Source organism: Grampus griseus, assembly GCF_964374135.1.
Source record: "Grampus griseus genome assembly, chromosome: 13".
Classification (NCBI taxonomy): domain Eukaryota; kingdom Metazoa; phylum Chordata; class Mammalia; order Artiodactyla; family Delphinidae; genus Grampus; species Grampus griseus.
This window is the reverse complement of record NC_139007.1, coordinates 22,615,383-22,635,106: the sequence shown is the minus strand read 5'-3', so window position 1 is coordinate 22,635,106 and position 19,724 is coordinate 22,615,383. Positions and strand designations below refer to the sequence as shown.

At 46.6% G+C, this 19,724-nt stretch overlaps 1 protein-coding gene across 2 annotated transcripts in view; it reads left to right on the top strand.

Moving 5' to 3' along the window:
• BACH2 (BTB domain and CNC homolog 2) overlaps positions 1–19,450 on the top strand; it is a gene marked incomplete at its 3' end in the record, with an annotated part of 152,355 nt that extends 132,905 nt beyond the window's left edge. For both annotated transcript variants that reach the window (XM_082669125.1, XM_082669124.1), the window contains 3 exons: positions 264–1,856; positions 13,606–13,812; positions 18,968–19,450. In XM_082669125.1, coding sequence (XP_082525251.1) covers positions 264–1,856; positions 13,606–13,812; positions 18,968–19,450 — 2,283 coding nt within the window. The remainder of the gene's footprint in view (positions 1–263; positions 1,857–13,605; positions 13,813–18,967) is intronic.
• Between the last annotated feature and the right edge of the window lie 274 nt (positions 19,451–19,724).

The following is a 19,724-nucleotide window of genomic DNA, read 5'->3' as shown; positions in this document are numbered from 1 at the left end:
GAACCCACTGTCATCTTGTTTAGCCACTTGACCCTGATGATTTTCAATTCTGTGTGTCGTGTTGAGTAGAGCACTGGCATGCACGAGACAGGCCCTAATTACTGGAAGCAGAATCACTGCTGACCCAGGACGAGATTAATTGCTCCTTTGCAGTCTTTATCCTGGGACATTAGCGCTGTCTGGTTATCTTGCTTCAGCTGAGGGATTCGGGACAATAGCAGTGCTGATGGTAACGGTCGGCAATTCCCCTGTTTGTTTTGCAGGTCACGGCCAGGGGTTTTGGGCCGCTGTTGCAGTTCGCCTACACCGCCAAGCTGTTACTCAGCAGAGAAAACATCCGCGAGGTCATTCGCTGTGCCGAGTTCCTGCGCATGCACAACCTGGAGGACTCCTGCTTCAGCTTCCTGCAGACCCAGCTCCTGAACAGCGAGGATGGCCTGTTTGTGTGCCGAAAGGACGGTGCGTGCCAGCGCCCGCACGAGGACCGTGAGAACAGCGCCGGAGAAGAAGAGGAGGAGGAGACGATGGATTCGGAGACGGCCAAGATGGCTTGCCCCAGGGACCAGATGCTTCCAGACCCCATCAGCTTTGAGGCCACTGCCATCCCAGTAGCAGAGAAGGAAGAAGTTTTGCTGCCGGAGTCCGACGTGCCCGCGGACACCAAGGAGAGCGCGGCAAAGGACGCATTAACGCAGTACCCCAGATACAAGAAATACCAGCTTGCATGTACCAAGAATGTCTATAACGCATCATCACACAGTACCTCAGGTTTTGCAAGCACATTCGGTGAAGAGAACTCTGGCAACAGCCTCAAGCCGGGGCTTGCCATGGGGCAGATTAAAAGCGAGCCGCCCAGCGAAGAGAACGAAGAAGAGAGCATCACGCTCTGCCTGTCTGGAGATGAGCCTGACGTCAGAGACAGAGCCGGGGACGTGGAAATGGACCGGAAACAGCCCCGCCCCGCCCCCGCGCCCGCCCCCGCCCCCCCTGCCGGGGCCGCCTGCCTGGAGAGGTCCAGGGGCGCGTCCTCCCCCTCCTGCTTAAGGTCTCTGTTCAGCCTAACAAAAAGTGTGGAGTTGTCCGGCCTGCCCGGTACCTCTCAGCAGCACTTTGCCAGGAGTTCCGCGTGCCCTTTTGACAAGGGGATCACTCAGGGTGACCTTAAAAGTGACTACGCCCCTTTCCCAGGGAATTACGGACAGCCCCACGTGGGCCAGAAGGACGCGTCCAGCTTCACAGTGGGGTCCCCCCTCAAGGGGCCTGGGTTGGAGGCGCTCTGTAAACAGGAAGGAGAGCTGGACCGGAGAAGTGTGATCTTCTCCTCCAGCACTTGTGACCAAGTGAGCACCGCGGCGCACTCGTACTCTGGGGTAAGCGGTTTGGACAAAGACCTCTCCGAGCCGGTGCCAAAGGGCCTGTGGGTGGGGACTGGCCAGTCCCTCCCCAGCTCACAGGCCTACCCTCACGGTGGGCTGATGGCTGAACACTTGCCAGGAAGGATGCGGCCCAACACCAGCTGCCCGGTGCCAATCAAAGTCTGCCCTCGCTCGCCCCCGTTGGAGGCCAGGACTCGGACTTCGAGTTCGTGTTCCTCCTACTCGTACGCCGAAGACGGGAGCGGGGGCTCACCCTGCAGCCTGCCTCTCTGCGAGTTCTCCTCCTCGCCCTGTTCCCAGGGAGCCAGATTCCTGGCCACAGAACATCAGGAACCAGGCCTGATGGGAGATGGAATGTACAACCAAGTCCGACCCCAGATTAAATGTGAGCAGTCTTACGGCACCAACTCCAGCGACGAATCCGGATCGTTCTCCGAAGCAGACAGTGAGTCGTGTCCTGTGCAGGACAGGGGCCAGGAGGTAGGGAACCCGACTAAATTCAAGCATGTGATCCACCCTCAGTCCTTTATCTGGACTCTCCCTGCCCCCCACCACTGCCAGGTTGTTCTTGTTTGTCAAGATTAAAGGTTACAGTAAAGGGACTGTCTCCCTCATCCGCAGAGGCAGGAGGCTTCCAGGCGATTCCAAATTAACCACTTTGTCCTAGAAAGCACTTGAAATTTTATAGAGATTTCAGTACTCAACAAGCAGAGGCAAAGTGCCTAGTGAAAACAGTCAGTCTAATGCCTGAAAGCGTGCGCAGGCGCTCCCGATCCCCGCCCCCCTCTCCTTCCCGTCCGTCTGCTTTGAAAGGATGCCATACCCCTCACCCTCATCCTTGCCCCTGGCCTCTTCAGTGTGAAGGAAAATATAGAATCGCTTTCAAAACTGACTGGTTGAAACTAGAGAGATCCACACTAAACAGGTGCTTTCCCGGCACCTTTAAGTTTCCTTGTCAGATGGGACTCTGGAGCCATCCCTTGTCCATTCATTTCGAAGCAGGTGATGGACAGCTCATCATCTGTCCCAGTCCCAGTGTCACTGAAGAAGCACCCTTGTCAGTCACTCATAGCTGTATAATGTGTCATTTCCCAAGCTCCCCACAGATGGTGAGAGTCATTTTTAGGAACAGTGGGGTTGAGTAGCGGTTTCTGTCCACCCTGAAAGCAAAGTACTTTCTAGATAAAAATTCCCAAAGGCTCCATCTACGTCTTCCCAATGCTGGGAGAGGAAGCAGGAGCAACGCCAGCCACATCGTGAGGAAGACTCACGTGGCCAAGGAGAGAAAGAATAGACGCCCTCAGATGTCCCCCCTTCCCCTGTAACATGAGAGGCCCCCGGAAGGATCTGAGGGTGTCTGTGTCATGCTCTGGCATAGTCTTGCTGATCGACAAGGAACCAACCTGAGACTGCCACCTGTGTCTCAGACCTGCCTCCGGAGCAGGACAGAGCGAGCCCAGTGAGAAGTCCCTCTCGAGGGCTGCTTCTCCGAAAAACACAGGAGGAAATGAAGCGTGGCCCTCATCATGCCAGTGCCCTCCACCCGCATCTGCACTCCCTGGTTATTAGCCTCTAGTGAAGCAGGGATGTTAACCCAACCAGACAGCAGAAATGCCACCCAGGGTGAGGTGGGTTTTCACAGAGCCACGTGCGGTTTATTCAGCCTCTGCGAGGCTGGCGAGAAGCACATGAAGATTTTAGATCGGGCATGTTTTGAAAATAGATTCCAAAACTTCCTGTGCCAACTACAGAAGTGCCCTGTGGTCACTTTTTTCTGGCTAGCCCGGTCCCCGCTCTTCTGTTACTGCCTGGCAAAGATGGAAAAAGAAACATACTGAAAGGATTTAATTTAGCTAAAAGTCATTAAAAAGGAAATTTGAATGGGAAACTATTGCTATTTGAATACACTGTATCCCCTCAGGTTTGGGATGGAGGGTTGGGCTCAGTGCCCCGAGCCAGACTCACATCTGTGTCATCACATCTGTGTCCCTGACCTGAGAGGATTGAGGTTTCGTGAGAACAGTGAAAGGCTGTGCGTTCTCTTTCCTCACTCATTTCTTTCCGTCTGATCACAACATTTAGGAGGTTTTCTTTTTTCCCTGAAATTACTCATAGGCACCCCTGATGCAGAAGCCCAGTCGCTGGGTCCATCGGCATAACGATTTCCCTTGCCAAGGATGTCTCCAGAAAAGGATAAATGCCTTTGAGTCTTTGTTTTCTTTATATCTCTCCCTTAAGAGGAGCCTCACCATTAACTAAAGGGAGTGTGCGTTTATGACATTTGCATGTTTAAGGACCTGTCAGTTTCAGATAAATCTCCTTTTGTCTGTCTAATGTCCCCAAAGAGAACTTAAAGTCACCTCTTGGAACTAAATGCTGCCAACAAGAGCACATGTGTCTTTCCTGTGTTCGGGCCTTATCACTTGTCTACCTTAGACCTTTTCAGTTTTAAATGAATCGATGAAAAGGAAAAATCGGGGCTTCCTTGGCGGTCCAGTGTTTAGGGCTCTGCGCGTCCACGCCAGGGGGCGCAGGTTCGATCCCTGGTTGGGGTGGGTGGGGAGGGGAAAAAAAAGAACAGGAAGAACCATTCAACCTATAAAATAATCATGAACAGGACTAGTCTCCCCTCAAAAAATACCGCTGTTTTCAAAAATATTTTTATTTTCACTTTTAAAAAATAGATCTGTTCTTTGCATTTCTAAACAGTCTCGAAAGAAGAGACGTTTTCCAAATTTCTGTGTCATTTCGGGAATCACATTTAGCCCCTCTCGGTAGTACATTTTGGGTAGGATTGTTATAGTGAAGCTAAGGTTTTTTCCCAATTTGACCTTTTAGTTTTCCTAAAGTAGAGATTAGGTTTTGCAAGAACTGTCTCAGGGACTTAGCATGACTGTTCCTCTTTGAGTTAATACTTTGCTTTGGGGAGTTTCTTTGACCCAGTGGAAGTGTGGTCTCCAGTAATAACACTGAAGGCAAACCCTTCACAAAGTGAATCATAACTGATCCAGAAGCCAACATCTCCTGGGCTGATTCTTCCCCGATCTGCTCTTGTGTAAGGTTCCAGGTGACTTCTCTTCCAAGTGAACCCCAAAGAGATGCCAGAGCCAGAAACCAAAAAAAGAGTTTCCAGGGGACTTCCCTGGCGGTCCAGTGGTTAAGATTCTGCGCTTCCACTGCAGGGGGCTCGGGTTCGATCCCTGGTCAGGGAACTAAGATCCCGCATGCCGTGCGGCATGGCCAAAAAATAAATAAAATTCAAAAAAGAAGAGTTTCCACCTCCAGCCAGCCACCTGTTCAGTACTTCAGACTGACGGGTGCTGGCTTCCTCCCAGTCTCCCTTCCTCTGTAAAGACCCAAAATGTTAGATCAAAAGAAAAGTGTTAACCTACCTTATATTCTGATTTCTAGTTACACCCTCTTAACTCTCCTATCTCGCCAGCATTGACTTCTCATCCTAACTATTCGCCAGCTTTGAGGAAAGTTTAAATAAGCACAATATTGTCCTTTATCAACAATCAGCTTTTTTACGTTCCTTTTTAAAAATAATCAATCACAGCATACCCAGCCCCTAACATACCAAATTTAGCAGGCTTTCTCTGTGCCTACAGCAATATACAAACACACATTTGCATCTCCAGGGGTTTGGGTTTTATTTTAATACCATTTGCCATGTAATTACTAAGCAGCTTGCTTTTTGCACATAGCTGTCTACTGTGTACGTGCCTCTAGGTCAATCGTGTAGGGTTGACACATGCTTCTTTAATATCCCTGGTTCCCATAAATCACAATTGACTCATAAATCACCTATCAACAGACATTCCAGTTTCCAGTTTTTTCCCTCTTACAAACATTGGTGCAATAAACATTCTTGTGAACATGTTTAGTGGTGGTGCTTTTATTTTTGTGGGTTAGAGTCCCATAAATGGGTTAAAGGTTATACTCATTTGTTAAATACTACCTACCTACTTTCCCAAAAGGTTGTAGCAATTCACATATCCTTCAGCAACTTATGAGTGTCCATTGCCCCCTGTTCTTGCCAGTAGGAGTGGTCACCAGTCCTTTTGTTTTTTGCCAATCTGATGGGCAAAACACGACTTCTCGTGAAGTTGATAACTTTCTTGTGTGTATTCGCCATTTTGTATTTCCTTTCCTGGACTTGCCATCTGTCCACTTTTTGGGTATGTTGTTTGACTTTAGTCAGTTTACAGGATCCTTAATCCTTAATATAGGAATATTAATCCTTTCTTATATTAATCCTATATCTTCTCCTTGTCTACTTTTTATAGTGTCTTTTTCCATTTAAAAAAAATTTAAGTTTTATGTAATCGAATTATCAATCTTTTTCTTTATGACTTCTGGGTTTGCTATTTTACTTAAAAAGTCAACTTGGGAATTTTTATTTATTTATTTATTTTTGGCTGCACAGCACGGCATGCGGGATCTTAGTTGCCCAACCAGGGATCAAACCCGTGCCCTCTGCAGTGGAAGCATGAAGTCCTAACCACTAGACCGCCAGGGAAGTCCCCAACTTGGGAATTTTTTTCTTCCAATGATGAAAAAATGGACAGGTCATATTAAGTGAAAAAGGTAACATAAACAGTATATATAACAAGGTCCCAGTTTACTTTGTAAAGAAACATAAATAATAAAAGCAGTATAGAGAATAAGACAAAATGGGAGGCAAAGTTGGCAAGAGGGAATACAGGGAAAGGTTAATTTCTATGTATTTCTGTAATGTTTGAATTCTGTATTCAAACAGATTCTTTATTCTGTATTCTTTATTCTGTATTCTCACACAGATTCTTTTCTTAAGTGAGATATAATTCATATACCATAAAATTCACTCTGTTAAAATGAACAGTTCAGTGGTTTTCAATGATTCACAAAGTTGTATGGCCATCACCAGTGTCTAATCCCAGAATATTTTCATAACCCCCCCAAAAAACATAATATCCAGCAGCAATCACTTCTCATTGCCCTCTTCCCTTTCCCCATGACGTTACTAAACTATCTTCTGTCTCTATAGATTGCCTAGTCTAGACATTTCATTTCAAAGGAATCTTACAATATTGGCCATTTGTGTGTGGCTTCTTTCATTTAGCACGTTTTCAAAGTTCCTCCTTGCCCTTGATGTACCCACCAGGTACATTATCATGTATCAGTTCTTCACTGCTTTTTATTGCTGAGTAATATTCCACTGTGTAGATATACCATTTTTGTTGATCCGTTCATCAGTTGAGGGACATTTAGGTTATTTCCACTTTGGGGCCATTATCAATTATTTGCTATGAGCATTTGTGTACAAGTTTCTTGTAGACATGTGTTTCAGTTCTCTTCGTTATATACCAAGGAGTGGAATTGCTAAATCCTATGATAACTCTATGTTTAGCATTCTGAGGAACTACTAGACTGTTTTCCAAGGTAACTGAACTATTTTACATTCCTACCAACAATGTATGAGGGATCCAATTTCTCTGCATCCTCATCAACATTTGTTACTGTCCATCTTTTTTATTGTAGCCATTCTAGTGGTGTAAAGTGATAGCTCATTGTGGTTTACAGGTTCGTTTTTAAATTTTGAAAATTATAGAAGAGTCATGAGCATTTGCCAAGTAGTAAGCATCTTAGTGACATAGTTTTGTACCACAAGCATTAACTGTAGGTTTTAATAAAGAAGCACTAGGAAGACAGTTTATCTGCATAGTCAAAAGCATTGATTAATTGGACATGCTTTATTTATTTTATTTTTTTGGCTGTGTTGGGTCTTTGTTGCTGCGCGTGGGCTTTCTCTAGTTGCAGTGAGCGGGGGCTACTCTTTTGTTGCAGTGCACGGGCTCAGTAGTTGTGGCGCATGGGCTTAGTTGCTCCGCGGCACGTGGTATCTTCCCAGGCCAGGGCTTGAACCCGTATTCCCTGCATTGGCAGGTGGATTCTTAACCACGGTGCCACCAGGGAAGTCCTGGACTTGCTTGATTAACATGCTTCATGTCAAGAGGGATGAAAGTGTATGAGGGTGATGTGTGTACGTATACGTTAGTGTATGTGTCGGGGCAGGGAGAAATAATGTCCAGCGCAAACACAGAAATGTTTCAGAAGAGCCGTGTCTGACTCTATGTCTTCCACCCAAATGTTGGCTTCCAGACATATGTTGGATGTAAAATGTTTACAGTCGTTTTTGTGGTTTGTTGAATCAGGCATCTTTTTACAAGTAACTGTAGTTGGTCTGCTTAATATTTAGAAAGAAAACCTTGCTGGGCAGCATAGAAGTCAGCCATATTTCTAATTAAAACAATGTTTTCACGTTGTCTAGAAAGACTCTTAGCATCTGCAACTGCAAAGCATATCGTATGACTGAAAGAAGAAACTATGTGACAAAGAAAGATAGGGCTGATAAACAGAAATACTAATACTCCACAACGACTACTAGTACTATTACTAATAATAATGGGACTTCCCTGGTGGTGCAGTGGATAGGACTCCACACTCCCAATGCAGGGGGCCTGGGTTCAATCCCTGGTCAGGGAACTAGATCCCACTTGCATGCCACAACTAAGAGTTTGCATGCCACAACTAAGGAGCCAGCGCAACCAAATAAATAAATAAATATTATAAATAAATAAATAAAAAGAATTCTCCCTTAAAAAATAATAATAATACTTCATAGTCATAAGGCAATTCAAACTTTTCAAAGCACTTTCTCCATCTATTATCCAGTTTTATTCTTCATAGCAATCCTCTCAGCTAAGTAGGGCAGATATTATCTCCCTCTGACTCCCAGATCCTCAAAGAACTTCAGGACAGAGAAGGAAAGACTTGCCTGAGATCACATAGCTAGGTAATTGCAGCATCACAACTAAATTCCAGGTGTCCTGTGTTTGTTTCAGAAACTGGATCATAAGAACAGAGGTTAGACGGACAGTTGTGCAGGAAGTGTGTCTTTGGCAGGGGAGATTTTGTCACTGGCATCTGCCCGGCACAGAGCTGGCCGTCGCCATTCCAACAGCACTAGAATTGTCAGCCCAATGGGCATCTTGCTTTGTCCCCAAGACAACTCACAGGGATCTGAGGGGCTTGTAAGAGCATAAATGTTAAAGGCTTTGGAGAGGTGACTGCACCATCCGGTCCTCAGGGTACTTGCTAAGGGATCCAACTATCTGTAGCTTCTACTCAACATCTAATAGTGAAACCAAGAAAGGAGATAGGAAAGAAGATTGACCACCAAGCTTCCGCTGGGATTTCTAGAGGAAAGAGGTGCTTTTTTTCGCCTTTTTCTACAACACCTGCGTCTCTGTCCTGCTTCACCAATAGCCCCCATCCAGCACACCAAAGACACCAGGTGAGTGAGATGTGTGTTGAGAAGCACGGTGAGGTGAGGTAGCCATTGTGCTGTCTGATTCCAACCCTGTAAAAAGTATACAGAGGAAACAAAGATCACGGGGAAGTCCACCAGAGCAGGAGAGTCATTGTTTGGGTGTGGAAATTTTATTCTCCTCTATTGTCTCATAATTGAATTTTCTGCTAGAAGTTATATATTTCTTGTACAATTTGTAAATGGTATTTTTGTTTTACTGGGAGAGAGGGGATGTGGTTTTGGCGGTAGCAACAGGGTAGTTGTTGGTAGGAGAGAGAAAGGGAGCAGCTGATTTCTGTCTGGTGAGAAGGAAGCACAAGCACCTGGGGTCCAGCCAGCAGCAGCCCCTGCTCGGGCCCCCAAGGAGGAATATTTAGGTTTCTTTCACTGTACAGATGCCACAGCATCTTCCCACCTTTTGTCAGCCCCTGGGGCCAGAGACCCCTCGGCACTGCAGGGACCACTCATTTCAGGGAGCTCCCAGGAGGTCTAATCCCCTCCTCTGGTCACTACTGAGCCAGCCAGGACGGGTACCGGCTGAAAACAGCTTCTGCCCTGTTCCTCCTGCTGTGCCCCAGAGAGAGGAGAGTGAGTACCGTGCTGGGGCCAGGATGACAGCAACAGAGCAGATTAGACAGGCTGAGGCTGCCCGACTCTCGGAGTGAGTCTCCACTGAGAACCCAAGCGGCGGCAAGCACCTGTCTAGAGAGACATCGGCGCCCCGGACCCCTCGGGCCTTTGCCCTTCTAAGCAGCCTGGCCAGCCTTCTGTGTCTCTACGCTGAGCCTCACTCGCATGTGATTGCCGAATGGTGGTGGTGGTGATTGGCTGGACTCCCCATCTTCTCACCTCACTGTTGACAAGGGTCCTGGGAATGAAAACTAAGCTACCTCCGAGAAGTAAAATCCTGGAGGAATCACTGGGTTCTAAGAATTTGCCAGAAGAAAGGCAGGAGGGCCTCAGTCTTCTCAAGGTCCAAGGCCAAGTCACATTAGCTGACTTTTGAGCCCATCTGGGGACTATGTGGGTGCCTGCCAGCCTGGGAAAGGAATGTTCTCCCAGCTCCATAATGGGTCTGCGGCTGCCGTTCATCTCCGGGGAAGATGCCCATCAGCTTGGAACTTACTACCCTGAAATCAACAAATAGGTGTGGTGAGTTTCCCACTGTGCCTTTCCAAGAACAGTCAGGGGCTTCCCTTTGGTAGTTGGGGGTAAGTCCTCCCTAGCTAGAAGGGTAGCAGCACCTTTTCGAAAGAAACAAGAGTAGCTGGGGTTTGGGATTTTTTTTTTTCTTCATGTGGAAGAAAGTGTATAGCTGATGATTTTCCTTTGACCTCTTTGCAAAGCAGCTTGAGTTGCAACAGCTCTGCTGAAATGTTATATGGCCTTTTGCTTCAAGGACTTTGAAACCAGCATTGTTGATTTTTCCTCTTTCCTGTCAACCTCGGGTCCTGTTTCCGTAGTGTTTTATGTTTGCTGTCTGGAGGATTTAAAATACAGTAGCTCTTGGTATAGAAGGCCTTTTGACTTTCCCTGTGGCCAGAGCTATAGGTATATATTCTGTCTGAAAATAAGTAAACACACTGTAGAGCAGAAGCAGAATTGCTTTGTTGTCAGCAGAGGGGGAGACGCCACGAAGCCCGAAGTGCTGTAACCCCTGCTGTGCAAACAAGCCTCCTGCCTGGTGTGGAAACATCCGTGTCCCCAACAGACAGACCTCTGTGTTATTTAGGTACCATCCAGGATCTGAGTGTCTGTTTGTTATCCAAAGGGTATAAAAGGGAAATCAAACATTCTTTCATATCATTATAAGCCCTGTGCAAACACAGCCTGTGGACAAAGCCCTTTCCCGGGTCCATAAACAAGGAGCTGTTTGTCCTGACTGCCCGTCATTAGCGGCCAAAGCAGGGCTGAGCCGAGCATGGTGTCATGTGCACTGTTGCGATTCTGCTCTCTTGGGCCAGAATTTGACAGGTGTCAGGGGACAGAGTTCGCCCTATGGAAGTTCAGTCAGAGCACCCACTGGGATCCTTCAGCAAATGCCACGTCTAACAGGCTCAGAGCTATGAAGTAACCTGACTAAGCCATTGCACCCAGCCGCAGGAAGGCAGATCTTTAGTAGGATTGCCTTTGTGCCTGGGGATTAACGAGCCACAAATGCCAGGATCCAGACTCATGTCTGCCTGCATCTGATGCAACCAAAGCAAAAGCCTGAGCTTACGATAAAATATCTCCCTCTCACTCCCCTGAACAACCCGGACATAACGCTGCAGCTTCTGAATAGTAACGAGGACCTGGTTTCTTCACCCCAAAATATTTTGATCAGTTAAGCCCAGACCTGCCAGTCTGATTCTCTGGTCACTGAAGTTCACTCGAGTCCACTTGTTCCGTCTTCTAGAGCTGTGTTGTCCAGTACAGGAGGCATACGTCACACGTGGCTACTGAGCCCGGGAAACGAGGCTCATCTGAATTGTAATGAACCCCCAAGTGTAAAATACACTTCGGATTTTGAAAATTTGGTAACCCCCAAAAGGTGAAATATCTCAATAATTTTTAATGTTAATTACATGTTGAAAATATTTTAGCTCCATTGAGTTCAATTAAATATATTATTAAAATTAATTTCACCTGTTTCTTTTCACTTCCTTTAACGTGGCTAGTAGAAGATGTAAAAATCACACACGCAGCTCACGTTGTTTGCATTGGACAGCGCTGGCCTGGCTCCTGAAGGAAGTTTAGGTTTATAGTGCCATCTGCTGGTCCACCTAAAGCAGACGCTAGTGTAAGCGGGAGTTCAGCCGTCCGAGCAGGGAAACACTGTCTCTTGGCCAAGCAACATGCAATCTTCCTCTTCCAGAAGCTTCTGAGCAGTACCAGAACTGACCCCTCAAGTCTCTGCCTTGTCAGGAGTCTTTTTTTTACTTTTTTTATTTCATACTGGAGTATAGTTGATTAACAATGTTGTGTTAGTTTCAGGTATACAACAAAGTGATTCAGTTATACATATACATGTATCTATTCTTTTTCAAATTCTTTTCTCAATTAGGTTGTTACAGAATATTGATCAGCATTCCCTGTGCTATACAGTAGGTCCTTGTTAGTTATCCATTTTAAATATAGCAGTATGTAGGGATTTCCCTGGTGGTCCTGTGAGTAAGGCTCTGCGCTCCCAATGCAGAGGGCCTGGGTTCGATCCCTGGTCAGGGAACTAGATCCCACATGCATGCCGCAACTAAGAGACCTGGCACAGCCAAAGTAAATAAAATTCTTTTTAAAAAAAAAAATAAATATATAAATAGAGCAGAGTGTACATGTCAATCCCAAACTCCCTAACTATCCCTCCCCTCCACCCTTCCCCACTGGTAACCATAAGTTCAGTCTCTAAGTCCTCATCAGTAGTCTTGAAGAGGGCGATGGCAGACTGATGGAAGGTGCAGGCCTGTGTTCTCTACCTTGTGGGTGCTGAGGAAGCCCACAAGAACAGCAGTTCTTTTCCTAAGAAAGATTTCAAACTGCCACAGGGTTGTAAAGAAGCATGTGACAGAATATAAGGAGAACATAGATCCATCTCTTAAAAGACTAGTGTCCTCTCTTTGGATGACGCTTACCTGCCTTGATTTGTCAAGAGCTTGAAAGTAGGACTCTTTCTGATAGTATCTGCATCGGTTATCTGTTGCTGCATAACAAATCACCCCAAAACTTCGTGGCTTCAAACAATGATGATCATTTAACATCTGTCACTGTTTCTATGGGTCTGGAATTCAGGAGTGGCCCATCTGAGCACTCCTGGCTCAGAATATCTCATGGGGTTGAAGTCAGATGTTGTCTGGGGCCAATCCCTGAAGGTTTGCCTGGGCCCAGAGGACCCATGTCCAAGGTGGCTCATTCATGTGACTGGTGAGGTGATGCTGGTTGTTGGCTGGAGGCCTCAGTTCTTCTCCACGTGGGGCTCTCCACAGGGCTGCTTGAGTGTCCTTGAGGCTCAGCAGCTGGTGTCCTCCAGAGACCACAATCCAAGAGGCCTAAGGGGAGGCTGCACAGCTTTTATGATATAGCTTCAGAAGTTACACACCATTACTCCCGCTGCACTGTATGGGTCAAGAGGCAGGAACACGCATCCCACCTCTTGACTGAGGAAGGTCAACATCACGTTGTAAAAGAAAATGTGAGAAGGGTTGGCCATTGTATTTTCCAAAAATACAAAGTCCCTAATGGGTGTATAGCACCGTGCAACTAAAAAGCATGCCCCAGTTTTGCAGATGAGGAAATTGAGGCTCAGAGAAGTAAAGTAACCAGCCTGCAGTCTCACGTCTGGCAGGAAGGACTAAAGCCCAGTTCTAACTCCTAGATCATACTGGTATAGCCCCTCCAGGTTCTTTCCCTATGTCTCCCTTATGCTGTTGTAACTACAGATTACACTGACTGTTTCATCTTTCCAGCATCTTCACGGTGTGCAGTGCTCTCTTCATTCAAGTGTTTTAGATGATTCTTCAGTTGATGTCTGTCTACAAATTGTCATTTTACTGAGTTGAGACTCAATGGGAGTAGGTTTCAACTAACTATAGAGCCCTTCTTACAAAAGTGCTGTAGCAATGGCAATGTATACATTTTCCAATATTTTCCATGCTGTTTGCTTCAAAGATCTCAGGAATAATAACCACATTATAATGTGTGTACTCACATTCTGTTTGATTATCTGCATATTACATCTTATTTATTTTTGAACAGGAAAGAATAATCACTGCCTGCTTCAGTCGTTTTCAGAGTAGTTGGTCATTGTAAAAAGGAGGTTTTTCCAATTTTTGATGTTCCACCTGCCAGAATGAAAACAAAAATCCAGCTGCCATAATCATGTTCTGTTATTCTTGGTTCCAGGTCAAACTTCCCTTTCCTGTAGATCAAATCACAGATCTCCCAAGGAATGATTTCCAGATGATGATTAAGATGCACAAGCTAACCTCAGAGCAGTTAGAGTTCATTCACGACGTCCGCCGGCGCAGCAAGAACCGCATCGCGGCCCAGCGCTGCCGCAAGAGGAAGCTGGACTGTATTCAGAACTTAGAATGTGAAATCCGCAAACTGGTGAGTTGACCCGCCCTTTGCTGTCAGCAACCTGGAGTGACCGGGGCTGATGCAAAGTTACAGTAGCGAAGGCCAGAGAGGTAGAGAGAAGGCCACCGTTCAGGGAAGTTCGAGTTGATTTTTAAACGAGTTCTCAACAAAAATAATAGCTTTATATCTGTAATGCGTGTGTCTGTGCAGATGTGTGATTGTTTGTCAGTATTTTATATCTTTTAGCCATTCGTATATTTTTTTAAATTTATTGACGTATAGTTGATTTACAATGTGTTAATTTCTCTGTACAGCAAAGCGACTCAGTTATACATATATATACTCTTTTTCATATTCTTTTCCATTATGGTTTGTCACAGCATATTGAATATAGTTCCCTGTGCTCTACAGTAGGACCTTGTTGTTTATCCATTCTATATATAATAGTTTGCCTCTGCTAATCCCAAACTCCCATTCCTTCCCTCCCCTAGAGGTGCTTCTTTTTTATTTTCCATTCAACATGTGCTGAGAGCTAACATTTACTGCATGCATATGTGGACCAGATATTATTCTAATCTCTTTCTGTAGGTGATCACATGTAATCCTCACATCAACCCTATGATTTAGGTTCTACTTTATCTCCATTTACAAAGGAGGAAACCAGAGTGCAGAGAGGTTAGGTAACTCCCCGCTATGTGGCAGAGCTTGAACGCAAACCCAGCTGCCTGATTCCAAATCTTATTTGCACTGCTTTCTCCCACCTCCCATGGAGGAGTGTCGGTTAGAAGCAGGACACCAGCCTCCCACCAGGGGTCGCTCAGCCACGTGATCTCTTGAAGCCCTTCACAGCCCCAGGATCCTGAATTCTGCCTCAAAGTGGCCGTCACCTCCTCCCTGTGCCTGAGAGTATTTTGTCTCGGGGAATAATCTCCCATCTCCCACGCCTCCCCCTCACAAAGAGCTCTGCACTCCCTTCTCCTTGATAAGCAACCTTAAGCTGCAGGAAGTAAATCCAGGTGGCCTCTGGCTCCTGACTGTACCCTTGAAGGCAATTAACGCAACTTCATTCAGCTCAGCCTTTCTGCCGGCCAAATCCTGGAAACTCATCCCACGTGCCCTGTCTGTGTCAGGCTGAAGAAGAGGGAGCCCATGGACTGTGGTCATGATCTAAGTTTGGGTCCTCAGGCTATACGTGGCGGTCCTTTGCCTCCTGGTAAGCCGTTGTCCTAACGAGAACCTAAGAGCAAAATAAGACATTTGAGAAGCCGAAGTAAATGTTACCTATTATCAAGATAGTCCTGGACCTCGGGGTCTTTTTTTTTTTTCTCGCTTAATTTAATTAACACCAACCAAGCAGGGGAAATGTGCCCATGTTCAGCGGCTGCCATCACCTACAAAATAAAGGCCAAGCTCCTTCGCAAGTTGCACTGTGTTCTCTGTGATTCGGTCTACCCTCCAGCATCACCTTCCTCTCCCTTCTTGGAACTGGACCCCCAATAAAATCAAACTGGATGCACTTCCCCTCAGCCCCATCTCCTGCTGTTTCTACCTCTGTGCTCATGCCTCTGCTATTTCTCCTCTACCTCGGACAGTCCTCGACTGTTTTTTTCTCTGACGACATCCTTTGTTCCTTAAGAGTCAGATTACTTTCACCTCTCCAAAAAGCCCCTTTCCTGAGTCCCTGGTGAAGCTGAGCACCTGTCTTCAGGGCCCTGATCTGACCTCTGGCTTCATACTTACCACATTAGTCTTGCATTATCTGTGTATGTGTCTGTCTCCTTAGCCCTGGCCCTAGACTGTAGGTTCCTCACAACAAGTGAGGAGCCTCTCAGGAAATGTCTGTTGCCCTAAAATGTATTAGAAATTGTGACTGAGTCATGAGATTACAAATTCCTTCTTTCCTTCAAATTTTTCTTTAATGTTGTTTTAACAACAACAAAAATGTTTAATTTAAGCCAACATAAGGAAGCAAGTTATTGCTGCTGATGCGTGTGGGTCTTTGGAAAGCCTGCTGGGCTTAAGTGGGGACCCAAGCAAGGCTGAGCCTGCTGGGTATAAGGTTTCCGGGCCTTAAGCACATGTCTATAGTAAAATTCGGCCCTACACTCTTTTTCAGGTACGAGAATAACTGTTATCATCCATATTTGAGAAGCGCCTGATTTTTTGTAATTAGCACTCTTCCCTGTGTAATTTTGTAATACTGAGCAAATAGGAAAGTCTAAGCCATACCCCTGGCAGATACCTAAAGCCCTTTGCTAATATTGTTCGGTTGAGAAACCAAGAAGGCGTCTCCTATTTCTCCCCCTGCTTTTTTGGAAACCCCTTGAGTAATGTGCTGCATTTCCCTGCTGAACGAGAGTGTCGCGTGCTCATCGATGTGCACCTGTGACTTAGAGCATCCTGTTCTTAACCGAGGCCTTGATTTATACTGCCTTTCCTGCAGAGAACCAAAACCCTGTCACGTGCAGCATTTCATCTTCTTCCCCCTAGAAGGTGGCCCAGGACCTTTCGTAGATCAGTGGACGTGGAGGGGTGGGTGGCTTGGCCAGGAAGATGTGGCAGAATGGAGACCGCGATCCCTCCTGGGGCTGGTGTTGCCTCCCATTTTGCAGACTTGCAGGTCCAGGTAAGGAGGTCCAAGCTGCACAGCCACGAGTGTAAGATTTCTTCTCTTTGCCAGCCCTCCGGATGTGTTTTACTCCACACCCGCCCCCGCTCTGGGGAGTGGCGCCCTTTCCCGGTGGGCGGGGGCAGTCTGGTCCCGCCCCGCGAGGCCCGTCTCCCGCGCCCACTGGCTCCCGCCCACACCCACGCGGTCTCCAGCATGCCACTCACTCTGCTTTTGCAAACTTGCGAAATGTATTCCTCTCGAGTTGCACTTGTACATCTGTTTATTTTTCATTTTTAAAACATGTTTTCTTGATAAATTTATAAATATTTTAGCAGGTGCCCTTTCCCCGTGTAAATCTCTGTCTCCGACACACATGTCCACACTGTCTGCCAGATTGCATTCGTATTTCGGCACGTGCACCTCCCATGTAGGAGACCCACTGGTATGTTTGCTTCTCTCTCTCTCTCTCCCCCTCTCCCCCCTCTTTTTCCCATCGTCTTGCATCCTCTCATCTCTCCTGCGCACCCTTGCAAAGGGTGAGGACTCACTTACTTCACAGCGCTTCAGATGTCCCGTTTCTCCATCCATTTCACTGCGTGCACCTCACGGAGCGTCCTCACACAGCTAGTTATGGGAAAACCTCCATCAGTCTCCTCTGTGGTGGCTAAATTCACCTCTCTGATGGGGTGATGAATTTTAGTAACACAAGAGCTTATGTGGGGTTTCCTCTAAGGAGAATATCTCAGAACCCTGGGCTGGTACTGTAGGGCTCAGCCTTCTCACCTGTCCCTGCTTCCTGTGTCCAGAGAGAACTGGTCTTGGGACTCACTGCACAGTCCCCAGCCATCTGTGCCGTTGTGTTCAGTCCATCAGCTACAGAGGCCAGAGAGCCTACTGATATAGGATTTTTAAAAAAATAAATTTATTTATTTATTTTTATTTTTGGCTGCATTGGGTCTTCGTTGCTGCGCACGGGCTTTCTCTAGTTGCGGCGAGCGGGAGCTACTCTTCGTTGCGGTGCGTGGGCTTCTCGTTGCGGTGGCTTCTCTTGTTGTGGAGCACGGGCTCTAGGCGCGTGGGCTTCAGTGGTTGTGGTGCACGGGCTCTAGAGAACAGGCTCAGTAGTTGCGGTGCACGGGCTTAGTTGCTCCGCAGCAGGTGGGATCTTCCTGGACCAGGGCTCGAACCCGTGTCCTCTGCATTGGCAGGTGGATGGATTCTTAACAACTGCGCCATCAGGGAAGTATAGGATTGAATCATGTGAAACTGCTGATTTTCAATCAACTGGTTGATTTTTTTTTTTTTTTTGCAATTTTCATTGTCTTTTTTTCTAAATAGACTTGCTTTTTTCAGAGAAGTTTTAGGTTCGCAGCAGAATTGAAGGGAAAATACAGAGTTCCCACCTGCCCTCTACCTCTGCACACTCACAGCCTCCCCAGAGTGGTACGTTTGTTACAACTGATGAAGTTATAATGACACATCGTAATCACTCCAAGTCCATAATTTACCTTAGGGTTCACTCTTGGTGTTGTATGTTCTATGGGTTTGGACAAATGTATAATGAATGGCATGTATCCACCATGACAGTGACATAGAGTAGCTTCATCTAAAAATCCTCTGTGCTTCAGCTCTTCATCCCTCCCTCCCCCACCCCACTCCTTAGCAAACACTGATCTTTTTACTATCGCTATGGGTTTGCCCTTTTACAGAATGTCATATAGTTGGAACTGATGGACTGTTTTTTGACCTTCAGAAATCGCAACCTAATGCATTTGGGGGAGATTTTCAACTACAAGGTTTGGGACTGAGAGTTTTCCAGTGGATTCTCTGCAAACCCCAAATTCCAGGAAACTGGAACCTTGATTCTCTGCAGTTTTCTGGTTGGTGGTGATTTTGCTGGTCTCTCGGCTGGGCCTCAGAGAGGCATGAAAAGAAGCTACCACGGGGAAGGTGTCAGGGTCAGTGGCACATCTGGGTGGGCTGCTCAGATGGGAGACTTGGCAGAAGTATGTGTCCAGGCTCTCATCTTTTAAGTTTCTAGATCCTGACCTAGTCATTTATGAGTTACACTATAATGTAGGATGCAAAAGCCAACGCTGGAAAAGCCCTGGAACCTACTGTATAGCACAGGGAACTCTGCTCAATATTCTGTAATAACCTAAATGGGAAAAGAATTTGAAAAAGAATAGAAAAGAAATAATGAAGTGGGCTTGTATGATTCCATTTATATGAAATTCCAGAGAAGGTAGATCTATAGAGATAGAATGCAGGTGAGTGGTTGCCTGAGGCGGGGGGTAAGCATGGGGAGTGACTGCAGTGGAAGTGAAAGAGATTCTTGGGGTGATGGGACTGTTCTAAAATTGTATCATGGGATGGTTACACAACTTTATAAATTGACTACAAATCATTGATTGTTTCATACTTGAAATTAATGAATTTTATGGCATGTAAATTAAACCTCAATAAACCTGTTAAAATTTTTTTAAAAAGAAAAGAAAAGAAAAGCTCCAGAAAACAGGATGCTGGGTCCTCCCATTCAGGCTGGATCAGGCCTTTTCTCTTTCTTCTGTTCAGGTGTGTGAGAAAGAGAAGCTGTTGTCAGAGAGGAATCAGCTGAAAGCATGCATGGGGGAACTGCTGGACAACTTCTCCTGCCTTTCCCAGGAAGTCTGCAGAGATATCCAGAGCCCTGAGCAGATCCAGGCCCTGCATCGGTACTGCCCTGTCCTCAGACCCATGGGTCTCCCCACAGCCTCCGGTATGAACCCCGTGCCCTTGGGCGTGGAGCAGAACCTTGCCGCCCCCCAGTGTGCGGTGGAGGAAAGCGTGCCCTGCTGCTTGGAGCAGGGCACAGCGGCCCCCGGGCCCCCATGGGCGCCCAGCAGCGCCTCAGAGAACTGTACTTCTGCTCGGAGGCTGGAAGGCACTGACCCAGGAACCTTCTCAGACAGAGGACCTCCTCTGGAACCCAGGAGCCAAACGGTGACCGTGGACTTCTGCCAGGAAATGACTGATAAGTGTACAACCGATGAACAGCCCAGGAAAGATTACACCTAGTGACGGCCTGCCTCCTAATTCTCAACCCTCTCCCACCCAGGTGTCCATGGGTCAGCCTGCGGTGCCGTTTGTCTGTCGTCTGGAAGAACCAAGAAGGAATTTGGTGCACACTACAGCAGTCTTAGCAGCAATACTGTTTCCAAGTATTCTCTCCTCCCTTCAAGCAGGAGCGATATATAGTTACCTTCACGATGGTGCTACCCCTTGCTCAGGCAAGGAAAGACGACAGTGCTGATGCTGTCTGTCTGTGGGTTCATTTCAGTCTTAACAGGGA